At 38.4% G+C, this 19,691-nt stretch overlaps 1 protein-coding gene across 2 annotated transcripts in view; it reads right to left on the bottom strand.

Moving 5' to 3' along the window:
* PUS10 (pseudouridine synthase 10) overlaps window positions 1-19,691 on the bottom strand; it is a 68,063-nt gene that overhangs the window by 2,800 nt on the left and 45,572 nt on the right. The window contains exons 8-16 of one of the 2 annotated variants that reach the window (XR_004678571.1): window positions 19,452-19,497; window positions 17,202-17,266; window positions 15,741-15,826; window positions 14,571-14,696; window positions 9,296-9,352; window positions 8,357-8,433; window positions 8,208-8,263; window positions 6,807-6,924; window positions 2,487-2,726 (exon numbers count right to left, since the gene is read on the bottom strand). Coding sequence is in view for 1 of the 2 variants with exons in the window: in XM_035001487.1 (XP_034857378.1) it covers window positions 2,584-2,726; window positions 6,807-6,924; window positions 8,208-8,263; window positions 8,357-8,433; window positions 9,296-9,352; window positions 14,571-14,696; window positions 15,741-15,826; window positions 17,202-17,266; window positions 19,452-19,497 (774 nt within the window). In the remaining variant the exon portion in view is untranslated. The remainder of the gene's footprint in view (window positions 1-2,486; window positions 2,727-6,806; window positions 6,925-8,207; window positions 8,264-8,356; window positions 8,434-9,295; window positions 9,353-14,570; window positions 14,697-15,740; window positions 15,827-17,201; window positions 17,267-19,451; window positions 19,498-19,691) is intronic. The other variant, XM_035001487.1, reaches the window with a different exon arrangement.

The raw sequence follows: 19,691 nt of genomic DNA, 5'->3' as shown, positions 1-19,691 counted from the left end.
AAAGTCATGACTTTTTTTTTTCTGTAGCTCATCTCCAAGTGCCAAGGTTTGGATATGGATTTTTTTTTTTAATTTTTTTTTTAAGATTTTTAACTAACTAGAATTTAAATAAAAAATTGAAATAAAAAAGATCTTTTTTAAAATTTTTAAGTAATCTCTACATCCAACGTGGGGCTCAAACCCACAACCCGAGATCAAAAGTCCCACGCTCTACTGCCTGAACCAACCAGGCGACCCTGGGTATGGATTTTTAAAATGAACTGTACTTCAGTGCTAACCAAAACAAAACAAAACAACCTTCGCTATTTTTTCTTTGCCACAAATTCCATTTTGTCATCTTTTTCGTCCCATTTTTCAATGATGGCAGCTAACATCTGCCAGAAGATAGGTTTCCACAGGGTCACACAATGATGGCTTTCCTGGTAATGTGACCCAGTGACACAATAGCAGTAGGATGGGAGGGACAATGAAAATATTAATTTAGGGGCACCTGGGTGGCTCAGTCGTTAAGCATCTGCCTTCAGCTCAGGTCATGAACCCAGGGTCCTGGGGTCGAGCCCCACGTCGGGCTCCCTGTTTGGCGGGGAGTCTGCTTCTCCCTCCCCCACTCCCCCTGTTTGTGTTCCCTCTCTCGCTGCCTCTCTCTCTCTCTGTCAAATAAATACATAAAATCTTTAAAAAATATATTAATTTAGTCGCTGATAAAAGCTCTTCAGAAGGATTATCAAAGGACCCAAGTTTTAGCTGTTTGCAACTTTTACATGGTTAGCAAGAGAATTAAGTCTTTTGAAAGGGGCGATTTCATGTTTCCTTCATAAGGTCTTCAAATTTTGATGTCAATGGCCAATCCTAGAATTACTTACTAAGATTACATTAACTTTCCTTACACAGGACTCTACTACAGCCTTGAAAACAGTTATCTGAGAGACATAATTTTGCTAGCATTCAGTAAAAACTCATTCAGCATTATGCTGTGTTCTATAAACTGGCACTTAGTATAAAAATTTAATATAATTTGAATAGGAAAAATAAGTTTATTCTCAGATGATAAAAAACTTACACCATGAATATGCTGATATTATGTCCTCTTCACTTTCTGAAAGTGTATTCACTCTACTTTCACCAAATGTTTTGACTCAAGCTTAAGACATGTATCTAGTAACTGCCTTCTTTGCTGAACTCATACTTACTCAACAATTGTCTTTTTCTTTCGAGAATGCTACTTCTGAGTAGCAACGATGAGGGGAGATGACCAAAAAGCCCCAGAACAACCAGTTAAAAGGCCCAGAATTCTTATTCATATCCAGAAGGATGAGGTGTACGTCAAATGAACTAGTTCAACATACTGAGCAATATATGTGAAAAATTCGCATACTTCTGTGTATAACCACATGGTATCTAAAGTTTTAGCAGACAGTTTTTCTTGGCTAAGCCGTAAGTAACATATACATGCCTGGTCCTAAGAATGTTTTAATAAGATTGAAAAGATTAGTTTCTTCAAAGACCACTGCATTTCACCTTAGCACTCTAAAATAAAAGCTGGAATTAGATAAAAAGATTTTTTAAAAATCTGTGATTTCTTTGAAATTCCATCCACATTCCATCTATAGTAGGCACATATATTCCAAACAACAAAGCTATAAAGGTCTGCCCACTGTGGTCTAAACATGTCATCCCTTGATCCGAACTAAAAATATAAGAGATTTTAAGAGTAAATAACATCTACCTATTTCAGCTTAGCAAATGCTGGTCACTTCTGGGATAGGATGGGGTGGAGTGGTGTGGGGTTGGGGAGGAAGAGAGAGGAGGTTGATGGAAAAGGAGAAACAGACTACAGCAACATGGTGAGAATGCTACTTGAGGATTAAAATGACATTTTTTGCCTTATACCCATAAATATATCATTAGTTTTATATTAGGTATCTTACCACTTCATGCTATTGGATCACTAAATAATATAAAACCAAGAAACAAACAAATATTAGGAGCACTTTTGAAAAATAAACTAGAGCTAGGACTCTGGCAACTCCCTGATGTATTTTAACTAACAACTCAGAAAGGATACAAAACCACACAAAACAGGGTACCATATGAACAAGTGATCATTTTTGGACTATTCTCTTGTTTTGGGCCAGTGGCCAAATAAAGTGAAGACCAGTATGAAAGTAGGGCCACTCCCATCTACTATCAGTGTTTAGTGATTTGGGGCAAATGCTCAAAATGCTGAAAGAACCCAAGTGTGGTTATGAAAATGTGCCTTGCAGAATGTATAAAGACACAAATCAATAGATCAATCAATCAGAACTGTTTCCTGAGTACTTACTAGGTAGGCAGAATTGTGTGACACACTATTTGAAAGTTCATGCTCTACCGGCTGCCGCCTCGCAGTTTAAAATGTCATTTTGACAGATACAAATTAGATGGGAACCCTCCCCCCCCCCCCCCCCCCCGCCAAAAAAAGGACTCTTCCCCAACCTAATTCTTACCCTAATTGTTCCTGGATCAAGTTGCACCTATTTTCTAGGGCAGCGTGAACTCTTCCGACAGGGTTAGAGGATTGCTATGCGGAAGGCGAAAGGATACGTTCCAGCTTGAGTCTTCAGATAGAGGTGGAAATGATGTTCATCCACATAGCATGTCTCCATGGAATGAATAATGCGAGTTCTCACAGCCAGGGGCCTCCGGTGAAGGACCCGCAGAGGTGTTTTCTGGTCGATCTTTAAGTCCTAGAGGAGGATGCGTTACACAACCATGGAGTCAGCTTTGCTATGCAGGAAGCCTGTCTCAACACCTCCTCTGTCATCCATGGCCCACCACAGATGTTTTCTTTGGAGGACTCATCTATCACTGTCAGGGTAGATACTAATACTATAATAAATTGTATTCCCTAAGGTTCAGGCTCTGTGGAACTTTTCATAACCTCGTCCACAGTTACTCACTTACTGGGCCCCAGTATGCCATTTTTAAAAAAGGCTTTGAAGTAAATGATCCCCAAGGTCTCTTTTGCTCTAATATTTAATCAATTAATTGAATTGAGCAGGACCCTGGAGTTCTAGTCTGTTCTTTACTTTAACAGAGCTCTTCTAGAAGACCTATTCTTACCCACCCACCCCCACCCCCCGGCAACCCAACAGATGACCTAACAGAGCTGAGGTGAGAAATGGCTATTTGTAGAGGGTGAGACCTCAGCATCACTGGTGTGTACGGGCAGTGTGCATGTTTTAAGGACAACCAAACACCTACATACAAGGTTATTTTGTTGTTGTATGAAAAGATATATCTGGAAAATTAACAGTTGCATCACTGTTCAGGGTAGTGTTTCAATATAATAATTACAAAGAAGTGTGTGCAATAAACCAGGACCTCTCAGTATTTGTAAGCCCAGTTCAAATTACTTGAGAATAATAATACTGCATGCCTTTTTTACAATTCAGATTTTTTTTAGGGGCACGGGCTTGTTTTTCTTATAATTAGAGATTTCCTTTTGTCACAAGATATAAATCAAGAAATAGAGATTAATATTGTAGAAGGTCAACTAATTCCAAGTTTTAAAAATAGATATTGGGCATAACGAGAAATGTAGGTTCATAAGAACTTTGAATCTTCTGCCATTTCTTGTTGGAACAACTCCTTCCTAATTTACATGATTTGGGAGTGCCTGAAGCCATGCTAAGAAGAGAAGGATTTCTGTCTGGTCTCCCCTCTATCAAGTTCTCCACCAAGAAAGAAAGAGCAAGTTCTGACAAAGACTATACTGGAAATGGTGTGACTGTTTTGATCATAGCAGTGAGTCAATGGCCCCTCCTAATTCATGGGTTTTATGATTCTCTAATGCTTTGATTTTAGAAGCACTTTGTTCTGCTGAGATAGGCTGTCTCCATAAGGTTTGACATTTCTCCGGCCAAAAAGACAAAAAAAGGACAAGGCTGAACTGTTAAGGAATCTGTACAGATACGGCCTCCACTGTAGAATACAGAAATAGTTGGGTTCAAATGAATGACCAAGGAGTGCTCTTCTCCCTGTTTCCTTTCTTGCTACTCACTCCCAGGACTGCAAACCATGAACTAGTCAATGGAAGTACTAACTGAGCTGGTAGACCCACCACTGGACTTCCAACATAACGCTTGATCACCACACACTCCTGTGTGTGTTTTGTGTCTGCCTGCTTTCAGTAGACAAAAGGAAACCATTTACTCTAACAATGCACTCTGCTGGCCCCATTCTGCTGAATTTTCAGAAACACATATACATATACACAAAAGGGTTTTTTTTCCTTAGAAGTAGGTTGCCCTTAAAAAAGAAGAGACACGTAGTAAATTTGAAGTGACTGTTTCTCAAAGTGGGACAGTAACTCAGTTTTTGTATTTTTGATGACAATAGGAATATTTGAAAATAGTCTTAACCTAACACAAAAAATGATTAGAAGTCAGCTAGTCCCATCAGTCTATTTGGGCTGTGAACCATTAAAAGAGACCCTTTCACTGCTTACTCTGTACCTCCAAAAATCATCTTTCAGCATTATTCAGCATTATTTCTGAATTAGCTCTGAATATAGCTACCTCCAGATGATAAATCTATTTTTTTTTAAGTAGGCTCCACACCCAATGTGGGGCTTGACCTCATGACCCCAAGATCAAGAGTCACATGCTCTACCAACTGAGCCATCCAGGTGCCCCTGAATCTATTTTTAAAATGAGTTAATTTTCCCCCCAGCATTCTGAATGACTTGTACACCTGATGGAAAAGAGGTTTAGAAATTTGTTTTGCGGGGCGCCTGGGTGGCTCAGTCGTCAAGCGTCTGCCTTCAGCTCAGGTCATGATCTCAGGGTCCTGAGACTGAGCCCCGCATCAGGCCCCCTGCTTGGCGGGAAGCCTGCTTCTCCCTCTCCCACTCCCCCTGCTTGTGTTCCCTCTCTTGCTGTGTCTCTCTCTGTCAAATAAATAAAGTCTTTTAAAAAATTTTTTTGTTTTGTAACCTTAAAGATATCTGTCTAGAGTTAAACTATCATCCTAAAAGCCCCAGATAATGGGCCAAAAGCCAATAGCTTTTGATACAAAATCACAGAACCTGAAACCTGGAGGCCCTCTGGGGGTGATCTAGTCCACCCCCAGGGTTAGAGATGAACTTGTCTAAGCCGGTGAATTACTCCTATGCTTTCACCAAGACACTTATACTATAAACATGATTCTGCACTTCACTTTCTTTCTCATAACGTCATGGGTATTTCTGTAAGTCATAGCTGTAGGCCTACCTCTATCCTTTTTTCCAACAATTTTAGGTATATATACATACAATAACATAAATTAAATGGGATCACATGCTGTTTTAGTTTTTTTTTTTAAAATAGCTTTATAAGATACCAGCTTGTTCTTCCCTTTCCTTTTTGAAGGAAATTCACTTTGTTCCTAGTTGTGCTGTTGATTTTGCCGCTTTGAATAAAGTAAACATCTTTGTGCACATATACTTATGCAATGGAGTTTTATTTCTTCCGGATAGATTACCAGTAGTAAAAGTGTTGGGTAGAAGACCAGTATATTTTTAATTTTTACAGTCATCATTACATTGTTTTCCAAAAAGGCTAAATACTTTATATTTCTACTGACAAAGCATGCAACTAGCTTTCTCCTCCATGCCACCCAGTAGGTGTTACTAGTCTCAGAGGACTAAAGTGAGGTCTTATTGTTACTTCAATCCAGAAGTGGAACATCTATTCAGATGATTCTTGGCCATTTGGAGTTGCTCGTTTTCAGCTTATTCATATCCTTTGTCTATTTTTCATAAGTATAAATCCTATTTATGGTATCTTTTGCCATACAATTTGTTTTCTACATAGTCATATATATGTGTATACACAAACACACACTTGTGTGTGTGTGTTTAAATCACAATGTATCCCCCTCTATATACTCTTTATAGCTTGTTTCATCCCCCTTAGCATCTATCAGGAACATTTTCCTTTGTTAATAAATAGTCACCTACTACATAATTTCTAACAACTGGCTAGCAATAGCTCATTATACAGATAAATGGTAAGATTAAGCCATTCTCCTCTTGTAGGTCATCTAAATTATTACAAAATATTGCCCATTTAAATGATGTTGTGATGACTGTACACATCTCTGTGCCCATTGATGCTCATTCCTTATATTTGAGAGTAAATTATCGTTACAGGAAGAGTCAGGGACAGGTGGGAAGAAATATGCAAATGAATAGGCAGACCCTCTACAGTGATATGCTCATGTGAAGGAAAATCCAGCACGTGCCAAAATATTTGTGCTGTACATATACTATCCTTCTTAAAAATTTATAATATGTTTTATTTATGCACTTAATCTTAGCATCAGTCCTATTAGGTCAATTCTATTTTGTATTTCCTTTCTACATATGGCCAAATGTAATAATAGCATTGCTGAGGTTTTCTATGTGCCAGATACTGTTCTAAGTGCTTGATATGACTAAACTCATTTCATTATTCTAACTAATTTTATAGATGAAAAAACTGAAGCATAAAGAGGATAAGCAACTTGTCCAAAGTCACACAACTATGAAAGGCAGATCCAGGATTTGCATCCAAGAAACCTGTGCCCAGAGGCAGGCTCTTCATCACTAGCAATGCTGTCTCTCAAACAGGCTCGATGAAATGCCCAGTCATTCAACCAGCAAATGGCAAAGCCAGGATTTGAAAGCAGGTCTCACATTCCCCAAAGCCCATGCTCTATGAATTGCTAGTAATAAACTAAAAGTGAAAGGACTCTTTTATAGGCAATCGAAAAATAAAATAAAAAGAGTTAGAGCACTTAGCTACCTTTATGCCATTTAGGAATTCAATGTCTTTCTTCTGTATGGCTTTATTTGTCCATATTAAGGCACTATAGGACTTGGTCTTTTCTTCTTCGCCTTCTTTCATATGTCCTATTGCCTCTCTAAACAAAAACAATAAAAGCAAGTTTATCTAAATACACAGAATACACACAAGCCTTGCCCCAAACTTCCCTTTCTTTAAAAATAGCTTTATTCAGATAAAATTTATATACAATTCCCATTTTAATTGTACGATTCAGTGATTTCTAGCATGTTTACAGAGTTGTGTGGCTATGACCACAATCTAATTTTAGAATACTTCATCATCCCAAGAAAGAAACTCCATACCTATTTGCAGTCACTTCCCATGCCCTGTTCCCCCAGCCTTTGGCACCATTAATTGACTTTCTATCTCTACAGATTTCCCTACTCTGAATATTTCATATAAAATAGAATCATACAATATGTGGTGTGTGGTCTCTGGCTTCTTTCACTTCATGTTTTCAAGGTTCATCCATGTTGGAGCATATATCAGTCAGTACTTTTTTCCTTTTTATTACTGAATAATATTCCATTGTATGGAGATACCATATATTATCCGTGGACATTTGGGTTGTTTCTACTTTTTTTGGTAGTATGAATAATGCTACTTTGAACATTCATGTAGAAGTCTTTGTGTGGATGTACACTTTCATTTCTCTTGGGTATATATCTAGAAGTGGTATTGCTGGGTCATAATGGTAACTCTATGCTTAACCTTCTGAGAAACTGCCGAACTGTCTTTCAAAGTGGCCACGCTTACAATCCCACAGCAATATATGAGGGTTCCGGTTTCTCCACATCTTTGCCAACATTTGTTTTTTTCTGTCTTTTTGATTATAGCCATCCTAGTGAGGGTACAGTGAGCTATCACTGAGGTTTTGATTTGTCCTTCCCCAATGGCAAATGATACTGAGCATTTTTTTCATGTATTCATTCATTAATTGTATGTCCTCTTCGGAGAAATGTCCACTTAATCATCTCCTTCATTTTTAATTGGGTTGTTTTCTTATTATTGAGCTGTAAGAGTTCTTTATATATTCTGGATACAATTCCCTTAACAGATAAATGATCTAGGGCACCTGGGTGGCTCAGTCATTAAGCATCTGCCTTCGGCTCAGGTCATGATCCCAGGGTCCTGGGATCGAGTCCCACATCGGGCTCCCTGCTTGGCAAGAAGCCTGCTTCTCCCTCTCCCATTCCCCCTGCTTGTGTTCCTGCTCTCACTGTCTCTCTCTCTGTCAAATAAATAAATAAAATCTTAAAAAAAAACAAACAAAAAAACAAAACAAAACAAAAAAAACAGATAAATGATCTACAACCAAAACTTCCCTTTTGAGATCAGCTCCAGGGAGTCCACCCTTACCTTGTGACAAGCTGCAAGTCACGGACTTGGATTTTGTTAGATGAATTATTAATTTTCTGTAGTAGCAGAAAAGGAAAAACAATTAGCAATTCTAGTTCGGTTATAGAGCTGCAGAAACATGACAATTTCCATGTCATGAAGTGGTTTACCTGCTGAAGTTCCTTAATTTCTTGTGAAGTGAAATGTACTCTATGAGGATTCACCAGCTCAATTGCAAAGGGCCTTCCTGGCAGCACACACCCGTCATGAAACAGAAACGTGTTGATGGAGTTAACATTTGGGCTAATGCAAGAGGGTTAGGAGGTGTGAAAAAATGAGTTGAGCTCTAGAGGACTGAAAGTTTAGTGACATGACTACATCTGGGAGAGGGAAGGATGTGTGAAAGAATCAAGGGGCTTTTGGGGGGCTGCTAAACCCCAGTACAGGCAATATGTGAAAATGACTGTTTTCCCAAAGGTCCATGAACAAGACTGTGTTAATTACAAAATAAAATCCAAACAACCGCTAATTGACCTGGTTACACTAAGGTAACGTTATCACACATGGCAATGCCCAGGTATACCAGGCTGAAATCCATTCTCCTAAGCCAAATCCACTAGTGAAACAGAAAAGCTAGGATTCCATAAAGGGAAGGGACTATAAAGCTCAAGCTCAGGATTAACTCTCATCATCTTTTTTGTAATGCAACAATGTAAAATGAGAGAAATGGAGGCTAAGAGAGCAGAATTGCTTTTTAAATGAAGATGTGCATTTTGAAAACTATACTGGTACTGCCGAAATGTTATCAAATGGAACAATTAATAAGCAAACTTTTGGAAAAACTCAGGCATTGTCTTGTTAATGCACATAAAAGTCCCTTAGAACCTATAGGTATGCAATAAGGATGGCCTCTTAAGAAATGAATCCTGTTAAGACATAATCATATAATTTATAAAGGTAGCTCCATAATCCACAAAGCTTCCTCACTGGGAGAAGCTCTGGGCTCTGCCCACTTTGGTTTTAACTAAGCGACTACAGTGAACCTGTTGTCTGAGAAGGGTGATAGTCTGAAAGTTAGCTCTAGTCAAGTGATGCTATTGCAATCTTACCATTTCCTAATGTTCTCACATCTACATCTTCTCTTCCAGAGGAGGAAAAATTAAAACCTTTGCAAAGCAGATAAAGAAAAATAATCAGTAACATAATAACCCTAAGATTTTCATTCCCACCCTTTGGTAAAAACTTCATTTGTCTTAAACAACCTACAGGAGAATTCCAAGGGATAGTCATCCCACCTCTAATCCCAATCTCTAATAAAAATAGCAATGATAATAAAAAACACCATTTATTGAGCACCTGTCATATGCTGGGCATTGAGCTAAAATTCTGCATACATTATTTCATTTAATCTTTATTATAACCTTATGATGTAGATATTAAACAAAGGAACACCAAGCTTCTAAAAGGATAACTATTTTTTCCCAAGACCACATGATTAAATGGCAGAGCTGTTCCTGATGTCAAAGCTAGACCTTAACAGGAAAGCCAAAGGGAGAGAGCACTGTTTGGAGGAAGGCTCCACTAACAAGCCTGGCCAGAAGCTTATGGTGAAAAATCTATCATCTTTCCTTTTTTCCTTAAAATAAAACAAAGCAAAAACATTTATTTGAATATTAAACTCTATGAAAAGAAGAAGAGGGGGAAAAAAGGGTTTTAAAGCAAATTCTTTATGTTAAACAAACCTAAGCTGGGATCACAACAAAACCAGTGTTCGTTCTAAGATAGATGGATCATCCTACACTAAAAAGCTGCAAATATTAGAATGGAAAATGGTGTAAAAAAAAGGGGCAGGGGTTATATGACAACTTCCTTAGATACAGAACTGAAGATTGCACCATCATCACCATAGGAAACATTACCATAGGCAGGCATATTATAAATGTTTCATATATGTTAACACTGTGAGGTAGGTACTATCATTATCCTCATTTTACTTACAAGGAAAATGAGACAGACAGGATAGGTAACTTGCCTAAGATCACATCACTGGTAGGTGATAAGGCCAGGATTTGAACCAGACAATCTGACTCCAGAGTCTCTTAACCACCACAAAAACAGGCTGAAGATCCAGACTCATGCACACAAGGAAAGCAAGACCAGTCTTCTCAGAGCAGGGATTAGAAAAGGCTGCTATGTTTGGAGTACTCTGGTCAGTCATTAGTTTGGCAAAGTGTAAGATCTCTGAACACATATATTGGAGGCTAGAACTCAGACTCACACCCTGATTTATTCATTCAGGAACAAATATCTACAGTGGGCATGTGCAAGTTGCTGTGCTAGATCCTGGGGAGACAAACAAGATGGACACAGGGCTTACTGCTTGTGGAGTGATAAGGACTGTAATATAGTGGCTAGGGCTAGGACAGGAAGCATACAGGAACATTCCTGTACTAAGAGCACAGTTACAGCATGAGCTATGAGGTTTGTATTTATTCCTCAATGGTCCAGCCACTTTGGAGAGCACAAGATGAGGAAGAATGGGATAGCTGGGAAGAACAAATGGGAAAGGTGGAAGGAGGGTGAACACCATTTTGACAGCCACTTTTTTCCAAGAAAAGAGTCTGTATGTAAAGGTCCCATGTAGATTTTAGAAAAAGGAAGGTTAACAGGCTTGAAAAGTCCTATGAAAATGACACTGAAGATTAGCCCTCTTTCCTAGGATGTTTAGCTGTGAAGAAAGTAGGATTTCATTCTTCTTTCACCTCTAAGAAATCCCTTTGGCAAGCCAAGGTCAACACTTTGGGGAAATAGGCTCTGAGCTGTTGTCTGTCATGTACTGCCAGGGTCAAGTAGGCTCCTCTCTGCCCCCAGGGATCAAAGCTATGGGTCTCACCAAAAGTGGCAACGTAGGGCTGGCTAGGTAAGGGCTAGATATCCAAGGTAGGCCTAGAATTTAAGCTGTTGCATTAACACCTGAGAACTGGTCAGGTAAGCAGCCACGAAAGCTACAAGGTCAGGCTCTTCTCGAGGCAGAGAATCTAAGCCAGGCAAGGAGTAGGATTCTGTGAACCATTAAGTCCCAAAGAATCCTCCATTCCATGTTTAAAGTCCATTTTTAAGCTGTTAATAAAAACCAGAGTAACATCAGTAGCTTCTAGGCAGTCAACAGACTCAAGAGTAGCACTAAGTAGGGGTGGATAGCTAAATGGAGAGTTCAGAGTGGCATTTGGGAAGCTGAAATATACTGACTCCCTGGGGCTACGATCTGTCTTACACCTGCCCACCTCCATCTCCAAACCAGCCATAATATTAGGGCACCAGGGGATCCACAGTGACTGAGCCATAACCCGTCCCTGGTAGGGGTGAAGGGAATGAACAGGACACAAAGAGATAAGTCCACCAGTGACAGCTAAATCAGACGAGAAATCTCTAGTTCATAAACTAGCCCATAAAACTTCTACAAATTCTAGCCCATTAATAAGAAAGAGTTGCAGAAAGCAAGGCTCTTGAGAAGTCCAGAGAAACATTAAATCTAGACAAAGGAAGAAGGGACATTTATTATATCTTTTAGAAAAGTATTTCAAATTTGGACACTTCATTAAGGATATTTTTGGGGGTAACCTTTAACCCTTTATTCCTGTGCAATTATGGATATTAGCTGACAACAAAAGGAAAAGGAGTTACCATCTTAAGTATTAGGAAATACCTGCTTAAAATTTGGTTGAGTTTTCTTTTTTTTTTTTCTAAGGATTTTATTTTTAAGTAATCTCTACACCCAACGTGGGGCTCGAACTCACAACCCTGAGACTAAGAGTCACATACTCCACCGACTGAGCCAGCCAGGTGTCCTGGTTGAGTTTTCTAAATTCACCTTATGCCTTGTCTTATCTCCCTAATTCTGCAAGTTCTTTGAGCTTTTTGCTCAAAGAAACAGATATTTCAAAAACAAAAACAAGCCAAGTGCAAGAATGATCAGCAGTTCAGCAGTTTCGCAGTGGCCCTCATACCCAGGGCAGACAGAGATGCAACTGACAAATGGGCAGAGGCCAGATAATAAAGGCCTCAGAAGATCAAGTTCAGTAGTTTGGACTTTTATCCTGTATGTAGTCACTGACAAGTTTTCAGCAGGGAAATAACATGACAGATATTTATTCAATAAGTGAAATAATAAATGGGTTAGGGGAAAATTTCTTAGACACATTGACTTTGAGAGTGTGTCAAAGTTTACTACTCATTAACTAGGGGACTAGCAAGGGGATAATATGATGTGCCTGTTTAAAGTAACTGAGCAACAAGTTTGTATCTCCCATTTAGGAGAAGGAATCTTTATTTTTTATTTTTATTTATTTATTTATTTAATTTTTAAAAGATTTTATTTATTTATCTGAGAGAGAGAGAGTGTAGGTGAGAGGGAGAGGGAGAGAGAATCTGAAGCAGACCCGGGCACTGAGCACAGAGCCCAACGAAACTAAGAATCAGACGCTCAACCTACTGAGTCACCCAGGTACCCCATGGGGAAGGAATCTTTATATAAGTAGCTAGATTACTTCATATAATACTGCTTATTTTCAGAGAGTTGTAAACCATAGAGGTACAACAGTCAGAACCATCTTCCCAGAGCTGTCAGACGTGAACCACAGAAAGAACAATATATGAGATGCACAGGGTTAGCAAATTGATGCTACCAATCAGGCATTTCAAACAACAGGTTTTATCCCCAACAAGGAGCCAGTTAGCACAGAAGCCCAGAGGTCTGCTTTTTCTCAAGCAGCTCTCAATAAATTTCCTCAGGATACAATTACAGATGCTAAACACACAGTTTGCTTCATTTTCAGTTTGGGTATAATTTTTTCCCCCTCAAATGGAAAATGAAACCAAGCTAATGTCATGAAAGATTGCAAGGGGGAAACATACAGCTGTTTCAGAGCCTCCCAACAGCCCTATTGGTAATGGGAGCTTCCTTGGGACCCAAATAATCAAAATGGAAAGTTTCTTGAATCATCTTATAGAAAGAGAGTAAGGTGGCCCCAAAAAGAGTTTGGAAGAGACTTTTTGTGCTAAAGCTTGATTTTCACTTCTTCATAACTTGGATAATTCTTATGAGATAACCAGTATGTAAATATTAAGTAGATAAAAACTCATGCCAATATCCCAGAGTCTTGACTGCTAAGATTTTGGAAAATGTTAGGTTGCTAGGGTAATTTCTTCTTTATTCAGTAAACAATTCTTTTTTTTTTTTTTTTTTTTAAGATTTTATTTATTTATTTGACAGAGAGAAAGAAAAAGCACAAGCAGGGGGAGCTACAGGCAGAGGCAAAGGGAGAAGCAGGCTCCCCGCCAAGCAAGGAGCCCGATGCGGGGCTCGATCCCACCACCCTGGGATCATGACCTGAGCTGAAGGCAGACGCTTAACTGACTGAGCCACCCAGGGGCCCCTCAGTAAACAATTCTTAAAGACCCTTAAAGAGGGTCCACCAACCCAATATGCAACAAATTATAAGAAGGATATAGTTTAAAGTGCTTTTTCCTCTTGACAAGCCAGAGAGCTGGAAGGGACAGCCATATCTCTTCTCAATCATCTGCCTGCCTGTCATTCCTAAAGCAGGCCTGTCTTAAGGCTTTTCAGAGAGAAGGTGGATATCTAGTTGGTTCCTCAAAAAAAGTGTTCTAATTATGCTAGGAGACCCACTTCAAAGTAAATCATTATTTACTGCCTACAGTTTTTCCTGATGTACAACATTATTTTCTGCAATTGAAATCTTAGCCCCTTTCCTCTAGTCTAGTCCTAGGTGAAATCACAAGGCTCTATGCTGCCCGTGACCTGACAAACCTATTGAGACAAAGAAAACATAAACCTGACAGGATCGGACTCATCCCACAAACCTGGGCTCATTAATACCTGGAAAATTAAAACACAACATACTATCATTAGGTCATTGTAAAATGGTAGCTGTTGATCTATTTTCTCTAGTCTTGAACTTTATCCCAGGATATTTTAGCAGTTAAGATGGGAGCTAGGCATTTGCCAGTGATTATTCTTGAACAAGCACTGGATGTGGAAGTTGTGTTTTAATTTCCTCATATTCCCCAAAAAGAGGCCAAGTCTGAGGTGTCCCAAGGTCAGAGCTTAAGTACATTCACTTAAAATAGTTTCAGTGGTTTTGCATTTGCCGAGTCATCTTAAGAAAGGAAAGAAATACTTTAAAGAAATCCAGGCCAAGTCAGAGGTGCTCAGGACATGGTGACCCCTGTTCATGGGAAGCTGCCAGGCAAGGAGCCCAGATTTGGTGGTGATTTACAAAATTTAGAAATCCTTCCTGCCACCTCCAAGAAACCTATTCATGAATGACAATGTATTTAAAATATGAATATTATAACACTTACTCTCTGCCTTGAATACTGCCAAAAGGTGATCTGAAATTAATTCTTCCACTGAAGATTCCAGCTTCCTTTCTCCATCAATTATCCAAGGAGTCTGTGGTAAATTCCTGGAATATTTATTATATCTCCCTGCCAAAGAAACATAAGGTAGCCTGGATGGAATGGTATCATTAACACATTAGGATAAAACAACTATTTATTGAGTGCCAATATCCTAGGTGCCATGACACAAAACAATGTTTAGCCTTCAACTAACAACCTAATTTGGGGAGCCCGCACAGATATATAAATAATTAAAAGATTTAAGGTAACAGTAGAAGAGATGGATAAAGACATCATATGAATCATCAAATGAACTCTAAAGGAATGCTCAGTATATTTATTAATCTGATTGGCTGACTGAACAAGTAATATTAAGGAACACACCAAGGACCATTAGAAAAAAAAGAAAACCAGCAACTACTGCTTTTACACTTGATTAATAATACTTTTAATGAAATACACATTGGTGATAATATATTCCAAAGAGTTCAAATACAGGAAATTTTGAAGTTTTTGTAATTTTAAAAAACCCCACAACCCTAACAGAACATGACTCACTGCTTTAAGAATAAAGCTGCACTAATGGCAGGTAGCTTTCATTACCATGGGGCAGGGTATTATAGTTGAGACTAGAGAGCAATTTCATTTCAGGTATTACTGTGAAATAGATGTAGCTTTCAAAACAAAAACTATCTGCTAGATTACCTCTTGGGAAGGTTAATGCAACAATTTTTTTTTTCAGAAGCTCAGTCTTCAGTCATTTTGCAGATGATAAAATTATTTTTTCAAGTTCACTTTCATGCTCTCTGTGGCTAAGTTTCTCCTGATCGGTTTCGGGTCTCTGCATCTACCCATATTTCTATGGGTACTGGCCATCTCTGATGGAAACTATTAAAACCTGAGAAGTGTCATTCCCTTTGGCATGGCATTTTAAATAACAAAACTAAGTGGACCTTAAAAATGCCTATAGAACCTATTTAAAATAAGCTTGGCTATCAGTCCTAATTCTCAAAAGAGGTAACTAATCAGAACCTAATAATAAAAATAAGAAGGAAACAGAGGAGCCATTTGAGTTTTTCAGAAAGGAGAGTAAGTTGACAGTGTAAGTATATTCTAGACTAAATATTTTACCAGCCACAAAAACAGCACCATGAGCACACTCAATTTCAAGAACAGTGCATACAGCCTTTGGTGAGTTTGGAGGACAAGGAAACTGCCTGCAAAACAAAATAAATTTTACAGCTACTATTTTCCAGACATGATATCGAACCACATAACTAGGATGAATCAGCATTGTCTGAGACACACAGAGCCCGAGTCTCATGGACTAAGCCACTCCCTAACTTTAAGTTTCGGAATCATAAGGGTCTTTCAGGCCTCAAGTACGTTTTAATACATAAGAGTGGCACTAAGTAAATCAGGGCTCTGCTACTACCTTTCACTTAGGAGGCCTCATGTTCCCAGATGATAATTTCTAACAACCTTGAGATTTGAGAGAAAAACCCATATTTATGAAGTGGAAGCCTCTCCAGGTTCTTTAGCCATTTTGCTATCCATGAACACTTGGTGCCAGCTTACAAAACCCTTAATCATTCGGGTAAAGTTGGTGTGCAGTGACAGACTAGTCACAGGAGTAAGTCCCACCTGTAGGGAGGGTCTCTGCCATTTTTCTCTCTTTCTCTTTCTCATTCCAACTATGACCTCAGGGCCAGAAAAAGTGGAATGTGACAGACTCTGCCCTTTTAGCTAAGAAACTTCAATCTAACTGAAGACAGGAAAGAGCAATATATGGCTTTACTTTCTGTCTACCATCTGGGAACTTCCAAAGCCATGGACTGGAGTCTACCTGTAAATGACTAGATATGGACTTATTCCAAATGCTTGGCTTGAAAATGTCACAGTTTCCTAAGATGTCTTAACAAAAAAATTACTTAGAAACTCAGGAACTATTGCTTGTAGAGAGTAGCTAACTTTACTTCCTAAAGTTTAATAGAAATATTTCCATTTTCTGAGGCTTGCTTTTAGTCAGTAAAATAAATAAAACCTTCTTCATAGCTTCATTGTTTGAAATTTATTCAACGATATTCTGGAAGGATAACTATGATAATATTTTATTAAATAAAATGAACACAATGAGAATTAAAATATAAGCTTTATTGTATTTCAGCATATTTTAAGAAGTGAAGAACTCATGAGCCTTTTTCTCCCTCTTCTGGAGATGGACAATACTCGAAATGCAGAATGAGGGATGTAATGGGACCAGCTTTGGGCTGGAGAGTCAGGAACCCTGGCTCTAAGTCCACTCTATTACCCAGTTGAAATCTTAGGCAAGTCAACTCCCTCAATGTGCTCTTCTAAAGATAAAGAAGTTGGGTTTGATTCATAAATTCAAATATCAGTTTGACAAACATTTATTGAACACTACTACATGCCAGGTACTGTGCCAGGGAGTGGGGATATAACAATGACTAAGACACAATCATCATCCCTGAAATACATCCAGTTTTGTTTTAGAGATAATCCAGATTATCTCTAACGTTCCTTTTATTAGAAAATTCCATGATGCTCCCATGTGTCTATACTTCTACTTACTTGCGGAAATCCTCTTCTTTTATCTTATTCAATGCTTTCATAACTGCCATTCTAGTGAACACTGACTATATAAGGTAAAAATGAAAAGAAAAGACGTTTTATCACCCAGGCAAGAAAACAAGAAAACATTGGAGGTGAAACACAGAACATGGTTGGAGAAATGACATCATTTTAAATCATACTTACAGGACAGAAATACTTAAAAGCTTAAGAAAATAAAACATTAAGCATTCATACTGTCAGTTCTCCCCTCAACCCTCTTTTTCAATTTAGTCTATGTCCATAATAACAGGTAGATCTAGCAGAACAATTTAGCAGCAGGTTGCCAGGCTAAGAGGTAAACAGAGCCAACCAGCATGACCTGGCATCTAGCAACTCAACATCACTCACCAGCCACAGAGAAATTAAACAAATTCACCATGCTGAATAGAAGGGCATCTACAACAAATGTCCCACACTGGGTTTTTTAAGACCAGAAAAGCCAAACCACATCATAGATACACTAGAATGAATTAGTGCATATAAAATGGCTTTACTATGATCAATCACAGTTGTCTCTTCTGTTTGGAGAAATTACGCTTGACTCTAAAGAGGCACATGGAGGCATCTCAACGGTTTATCATCAATGGTTTTCTAAATCATATTTTGGAGAACCCCTAGGTATAGGGTTAAAACTGAAAAATAAGTGCCTATCTGTTAAGATATGAAATCTTAAGCCTGAAAGAATCTCAAAAGGTCATGTAATTTGCTCCCAGCAAAAAGGCAGGAAAGCTACATACAACTGTACTACTGGCCAAATGATGTGGTGTCGATGATGCTTTGACAAAAATGTCCTTATTCCATTATTTGGTGCTGGTACTTGTATATTTCCTCAAAGATAACAAAAACTGAAACAAGATCTTCAATATAAATATGGCTACAGGTTATTTGGACAGAGCTTTCCAACTGGTATGGCAAAGCAATAAGCTATAATTGTACCTAAGATGTTGAGCCCTCTAATTCACAAGGGCAGAGGGGCAGGACCTGGACAGAGAGAACTCCCCGGCCCATTGCCTCCAACTTAGAGCAACTTCATTTGTTGACCTCAGGGTGCTGGACAAACATTGTAATGTTCTAGGTGTATCACGATGTGAGAAAGGTGGGAAGCAGTGCTTTAGGCTTTGCCTGCATTTGTAAATTATTTCTGCACAGAGCATTCGACAAATGTTACAAACTCTCCCCCAACACCCACCCCGCACCCAGTTCCAAAAGGCTCGGCAATTAATCAAAGCCAAGAGTAAAGACCAATAGATGTATCTTTGGTAATATGCTTACATTCTTCTTAACAACCATAACAGCAAAATAGATGTTAGTAAAACTAAGAATGCCTGAGTCTCTGCATAAAACCAGCTAGGTATCTGTGGCATGAAATCTTGCCAATATCATTACTTTGCCATTCCCTCCTGGCATAGTAGAAACTAAAAATATATGCTAACTAATTTGCTCATTAATATGAAGACCAGCTCACATCAAATAAAGGGAAGTTTAAATAAAATGTCCTTTTGCAAATGTAGCCTGAAACAGGCCATATTAATTCCGATTGTCCTAAGTAAAATAATTTATTTTGGATTATATTTCTTTTTTTTATTTTTATTTTTATTTTTTTAAGATTTTATTTATTTGCGAGAGAGAGAATGAGAGACAGAGAGCATGAGAGGGAGGAGGGTCAGAGGGAGAAGCAGACTCCCTGCTGAGCAGGGAGCCAGATGTGGGACTCGATCCCGGGACTCCAGGATCATGACCTGAGCCGAAGGCAGTCGCTTAACCAACTGAGCCACCCAGGCGCCCTTGGATTATATTTCTTAAATACCAATTCCTAGAAAATGGATATTAGACAAAAGTTTGGAATGCTAATAATTAACGTGGATTTTCCTCAATGAGTTAATTTGGGGATTAAAACCTAAAAGTTGAATTTCCCCCAAATGGGTAACAGTAACATCACTGAAACACTGGTTCTAAATTTAACAACACCAGGGAAACAACCCAGACAGTGACACAAATATGAGAATGTTTGTGTTATGACTTCCTAGCTAGAGGCAAAGGTATTCAGAGTTGAAAAAAAATTAAAATAAATGTAGCAAATGGAAATATTTAAAGAATGATTCTTAGTATAATACACTGCCAGTATTTCTAACGCGTATCATTTTGCTGTTAATCTGAATATTCAGTGCAGACAAAACTCAATAAAGAATAAAAAGGAGAAATCCTTACCTGTTTGTTTTTGGCTGGCTTGAAGCAATCTGGGCATATTGCACGTCTAAGTAAAATTTAAGTTAATAAAAAAAGTTAATGAGTTTATTTTGGAGTGAATATAATTCAAATATATTTCATATATTTTAATATATATGGCTGCTAAACTCAATATATCAAGAGCAGACAAAATGAATCCCTATACCAGCTCTACTGGTATGCCTACACCCTTATATTAGACAGCACATTTTAAACCTACTA

The sequence above is a fragment of the Mirounga leonina genome, unplaced genomic scaffold (assembly GCF_011800145.1).
Source record: "Mirounga leonina isolate KUSES-001 unplaced genomic scaffold, KU_Mleo_1.0 Mir_125, whole genome shotgun sequence".
NCBI lineage: Eukaryota > Metazoa > Chordata > Mammalia > Carnivora > Phocidae > Mirounga > Mirounga leonina.
This window is presented reverse-complemented; position numbering and strand designations above follow the sequence as displayed.